Source organism: Phragmites australis, chromosome 17 (assembly GCF_958298935.1).
Source record: "Phragmites australis chromosome 17, lpPhrAust1.1, whole genome shotgun sequence".
In the NCBI taxonomy this organism is placed as follows: Eukaryota; Viridiplantae; Streptophyta; class Magnoliopsida; order Poales; family Poaceae; genus Phragmites; species Phragmites australis.
This window is the reverse complement of record NC_084937.1, coordinates 19,262,606-19,268,287: the sequence shown is the minus strand read 5'-3', so window position 1 is coordinate 19,268,287 and position 5,682 is coordinate 19,262,606. Positions and strand designations below refer to the sequence as shown.

Genomic DNA, 5,682 nt, shown 5'->3' with positions numbered 1-5,682 from the left:
TCCAGCCACCGCCAGGACGAGCATAGGCAAGCTGGAGCACTTGAGAGCACCGAGATTCATTTGCCATGGCGTCCAAGAGCAAACAGCCAAGCCCCCGGCGGCCCGGCCTCTCCCCTGTCCCCGCAACGAGAAAAGCGCCCCCCTCTCGACAACCGTTCCCCAGGGAGACATATGAGAGTGACAGTATTAGTACTACTATGACGTGAGTACGTGACAGGGTATGTCACGTTCAAAGTAGTGGTAGGAGCTGTTCGGTAAAGCTCTTCAATTTCTTGATTTTATGGTAAAAATGATTTAGTGGTAGAAATAGATTTTACGTTGAAAGTGATCTTGTTTGTGAATTCGTTTGATATGCTAGTGGTGGAAGTGATTTCTGAGAGAAGATTATGTTGAAATTGAGAAGAATTAGCTAGGAATCAGTGGAAGCTAGATTTTTCGGCTCCCACCTCGCAGTACAAAACGTGGGAGCGATTCTCTCTAATTCTGGTGTGGAATCGATTCTGCGACAGGACGTTTGGTAGCACTCCCGCTGATTCTAGGCTGGAATCAGCTCTAGAGCGCTACCAAACAGCCCCTTAGATATTCTAACAACTATATTTCTGAGCAAAATCTAAAATTAGACAATATACGTGATTGTATTTATCGAGCTAGATAATATATTATTGTATTTACAATTTTAACATTCGTATTTAGTATTTCACTTACCGAGAATTAACTTTTGATACATCATACATAAAAAAAATACGAGCTTGATCATATTCAGCACACGAGGTGCTGAATATGGTATATTCGGTATCTCATATACCAAAAATAAGATGTATTCGGCATATAAAGTACCGAATATTGGCTACAGTGCTGTGCCGAATATGATATGTACTTGCTGCGAGCACTTTGATGTTGTCATTTTATATCAGGAATCTCATGTCAAATACACCTAATTTTTTTGCATATGAGGTGCTGAATATAGACTATAGTACTGTATTCGGTACCTCTTGTGTCGAATGTATCTGATTTTTGATATATGAGATGCTAAATATGACTAGGCGCATGTTTTTTTGACGTACGATATATTGAAAGTCAGTTTTCGGTAAATAAAGTGTTGAATACGGATGCTAAAATTATAAATATGATGATATATTATTTATTTCGATAAATACGAACCCGTATGTTATCTAATTTTAAATTTGAGCCCTACATTTCCATCACTGTGCTACTGGTATTAATCCGTGTGAAATCTCAAAGAATTTTCTCAGAGCGAGTAGAACACGGAGGTCTCGTCTAGGGAGGTCACTGCACTCCGTATTTATCACGTATAGAAAGTCCGGAAACAATACGAACTAGTTGTACAAAAAATACAGGAACCTAGATTGTGCACGTAAGTTTGATTAGAGAGCGAGATGAGATGAAATAATTCTATTTATATATTTGAGGATAAGATGATTTTATTTATATATAGATTTTTATTCAGTAGGTATGATAGAACAAGCCTATTTTAATACATCGGATTTATTGTCAGTGTCATATTCAAAATGAAATAACTACGATCTATTATTTTTAAATGACTGAATCCTAAATATTTAAAAAATATTTCATAATTTAGATCTATTTTATCTCTCTACTCTTTATCTAAATAGATAAAAACAAGATAGATTCACCATCCTACAGTAAAAATCTAAAATTAGACAATATATTTGAGTGTATTTGTGAAAATAAATAATATATAGTCGTATTTATTAATTTAGCATCCGTATTCGGCACATGATCATATCACGTCTGCTTTTTCGATATACAGTGTCGTATTTGGCACACCGTGTACCGAAATACAGTCTATTTTCAGCATACGGTATGTTAAATACAAATGCTAAATTAATAAATACAACTACATATTATGTATCTACTTTGATAAATATGTTATTTAATTTTAGATTTTTCCCCTTTCCCATCACTCAAACACTGCGGCCAAGAATCCAAGAGGCGCTGGGCCCGGATGCCAGGGGCAGCCACGTCGTTTGGGCTTTCGAATTCCGAAACCAAACAGCGCCCCGGCGCGCGGTCCGAGGGAATGGAAAGGCGCCTGTCCCTCTCTCTCGTGAGCGAGAGAGGCCAGGCCCATCCCAATAAAACGCTGCCCCTATCACCGCACGGCGCCGGGCAGAGACAGAGCAGAGCTCAGGACCGGAGAGAGAGAGGGTGGTGGAGATGGCGTACAGCTCATCGTCCCGTCCGTTCCCGATGCCGCGGCTCTCACTCGCCCTCCTCCTCCCCGTCGTCCTCCTGCTGCGCGGCGACGACGGCGTCCGCGTTGTCGAGGCCAGGCCGCCGCCGCCGCTCCACGGCGTGCGCCCGCTCGCCTTTGACGAGGGGTACACCCAGATCTTCGGCAGCGGCAACCTCGCCCTCCTCCGCGACGGCAGGCGCGTTCACCTCTCCCTCGACGACTCCACCGGTGAGTTTTTTTCTCCTTACCCGCGGCAATTTCGGCGCGGGATGGAGGCCGCATTGCACTTTCCGTTTTCGCGAACCGGTCCCTCCTGTCATCGTGTGAGCGGCAGAAGAGGAGGGGGTCGTTCCTGCTATTTCTACTAACGTCTGGGTGTTCTTGGCGAAACCGCCGCCTGTTCGTCTTCCTCCGCGCAGGCGCCGGGTTTGCGTCGCAGGACCTGTTCCTCCACGGCTTCTTCAGCGCCGCCATCAAGCTCCCCGCCGACTACGCTGCCGGCGTCGTCGTCGCCTTCTACGTATGAATGCTGCAGCCATCAAGAAACCCATCAAGATCACTCACTAATCCAATGCTGAAAGAAGCTTCGATTTTTTGCTGCAGCTGTCGAACGGGGACGTGCACGAGAAGACGCACGACGAGCTGGACTTCGAGTTCCTGGGCAACGTCCGGGGTCGCGAGTGGCGGGTGCAGACCAATGTGTACGGCAACGGCAGCACCCACGCCGGCCGGGAGGAGCGCTACGACCTTCCCTTCGACCCCACCGACGACTTCCACCACTACTCCATCCTCTGGACCAGCGAGCGCATCATGTGAGCTCTTGCCGTTCCCTCTCTGCCTCTGCATTATTCCCCTCTGCCTCTCTGCTCCTGCCCCGTTCAGTTACTCCTTCCATCTCTCATGCCCGTCTGCTCGGCACGCTTCGGGGAAGAAGAAACGCACTAGGATTTGCCTGGGGAAAATTTATGCATGTGCTTGTGTCATTGTGTGCTGTGGGGCTCAGGTGTTTTGGCAGAAACGGGAAATTCTTCTTTCTTGCTCCACGACTCTCTGCGTGCGCTGAATGTTTTTGGGGGTCCGCCTCTTTTGCTGCTCGCGTCGCCACCCTCTGGCCCCGGCTAATTTGGGGCCTTTCCGAGATCTGTGCGCCTGTTTTAATGCGCATTTCTTTGATTCCTTTGCCAAAAGGGTGAGGATAAATCTCATGGATGATGACTGAAACAATGTTCTTGCAACATGTGTCGAGTGCGTACTATTTTACTTGTATCCATTACAATTTGCAAAATATTTTTGGTTTTTGCTAGATGATGAAAGCATCGTGTTGTGTTTGGGTTGCACTGACATGTTGGGATGTTTGTGTGGACGGCAGATTCTACGTGGACGAGACTCCGATCAGGGAGGTTGTGCGGACGGCGGCCATGGGCGCAGTCTTCCCGTCCAAGCCGATGTCCCTCTACGCCACCATCTGGGACGGCTCTGCCTGGGCCACGCTCGGCGGCCGGTACCGGGTCAACTACAAGTACGCGCCGTTCGTCGCCGAGTTCAGCGACCTCGTCCTCCAGGGCTGCGCCGTCGACCCCACTGACCACTCCGCCGCCGCCACGGCCTGCGACGCTGTGGAGACGAGCTACGGCTCGGTCGCCATGTCCGCCGAGCAGCGCGCGGCCATGGCGGCGTTCCGGCGCGGCCACACATCCTACTCCTACTGCCACGACCGGCGGCGGTACCCGGCCCCCCTGTCGGAGTGCGACGCCGACGGAGGCCTCCTCCCCGGCCGCCTGTTCGGCCCCGACGGGATGAAGCAGCACCGGCGCCACCGTAGCGCGGCGCACGGCCACCGCGCCCAGGACGACGTCATGTGATCCCGACCCCGCTGGCGCCGGCAACGGACCGATCCTAGACTGTATAAAGGCGAGCAGCAGGACCCTGTGGGGATTTCACGCCATCGTCACGGCGCCGGGCTTCCACCGTTCGCTGGTACGACTCAGGCGCGCGGCCTGCACGCGTTGTCCCCTGCCTGCCTTGTACTGCGCTGCCCCATTCGCCATGGGAGTAGTAGCTCTCTCGCGTTTATTGCCGTGCCAATGCCAGCCATTGATCAAGAAACAAGTTACATTGCTTCCCGGCTCTCGCACAACAGTAGAAACCTTTGCCGTCTCGTCCCCGGCTCGTCTTTGCTACTATTCACAGGTTACAGTAGTTGGGGGCCGAGGTGCTCGTGATCGACAGGGGTTTGTGCACGGTACAGGCTGTGGGGCTCCCGGCTCCGTGACCTCACCAGCGGCGCGGCGCGTTTGCGTTGATGTGGGGGGGGGGGGGGAGACGGGCGGGCGCTGTGCTCGTGCTGGGCTCCGCGGCGTCACGTGGCACGTCAACGGGGAGGTGTGCCCGTGTTGGGGGGAGCGGGTACGAGGGGCGGGTTTGTCAGGGATTCGGGAGCGCGCGCGGTGTTCACCGGCGAGGCCGAGGAAAAATTCTGTGCTGACCGGCCGTGCCTCCAACCATTTGACACGCACCTGAGCGGGTGATCGACTGACGAAACCATGGCGCATATGCGGCATAATTCCTTGGTTGCAGACGACAGCAAGCACGCAGTCCAACGCACTGCATGCGTTTGTGCAGGGTTTATTGCGTCTGGGCTTTCCCAGCCTTGATTCCTTCGCTTTTAATCCTCTCTCAGAAGAGAAATTTGGGGCTAGCCCCAACGAATTCTCTTCAGAATCAAATTCTCGTTGTGAAGAGATTTTTATTCTTTTCAGCGTTTCAACGGTTTTTCTTCACGATAGGATTCTCAGAGTCATTCCCTTTAAAACGGGATTCTCTCTCCTTTTCTTTCACGATTTTTCTCGAAGGGAAGCTATTGGAGATAGAGAAAATAAAGAGAATGGGAACGGAAAAGAGAATCGAGAAGGGAACGAAATGAAGAGAATATAGTTAGGGATGGTCTTATGACGCTTGCTAAAATACAATCAGTAAACATAACTTTATTAAAATGCCACTCTGGCTATGTCATTATCCCTTTTTTCTCTCATTTTTTTTTCTTTTTCAGCTAAAATTAGACATAGATTGACAAATTTGCCTCTGGCTGAACAGGCCCTTTCTGTGGATCAGCTTGAGGTCGTTTCTTTTTCAGCTAAAATCACGTATTTTTAATCTAAATCTCGTGCCCAGCTCAAGATTGATTTGCTCTTGCTTACTGTAGCCTCCTATGCTTGAGTTTTTTTTGTTCCTGTATGATTGTTGGGAGCATACAGGAACAAAAAACATAGTGACTTAAACAAGGTGACTATGCATTTCTCGTCAATCTAGGTTTGATTTCAGCTCAAAAAAGAAAAAGAAATTAAGAGAAAAAAATAGACGGTGGTATTGTAACTAGGTGGGCATTGGTGAGAATGACATTTTAACAATGTCGTATTTTAGCGAGCGCCAATGATGAGAGGGGCAAAATCCCAAATTTGCCCCTC

General features: G+C 49.3%; 1 protein-coding gene across 1 annotated transcript; it reads left to right on the top strand.

Moving 5' to 3' along the window:
* The first annotated feature begins 2,133 nt into the window (after positions 1-2,133).
* On the top strand, positions 2,134-4,340 carry LOC133897331 (probable xyloglucan endotransglucosylase/hydrolase protein 28). The gene is made up of 4 exons (XM_062338024.1): positions 2,134-2,446; positions 2,638-2,738; positions 2,822-3,030; positions 3,588-4,340. Exons 1-4 carry the CDS (start codon positions 2,200-2,202, stop codon positions 4,078-4,080), a joined length of 1,050 nt encoding a protein of 349 aa, XP_062194008.1. The 5' UTR covers positions 2,134-2,199; the 3' UTR covers positions 4,081-4,340.
* The last annotated feature ends 1,342 nt before the right edge of the window (positions 4,341-5,682 follow it).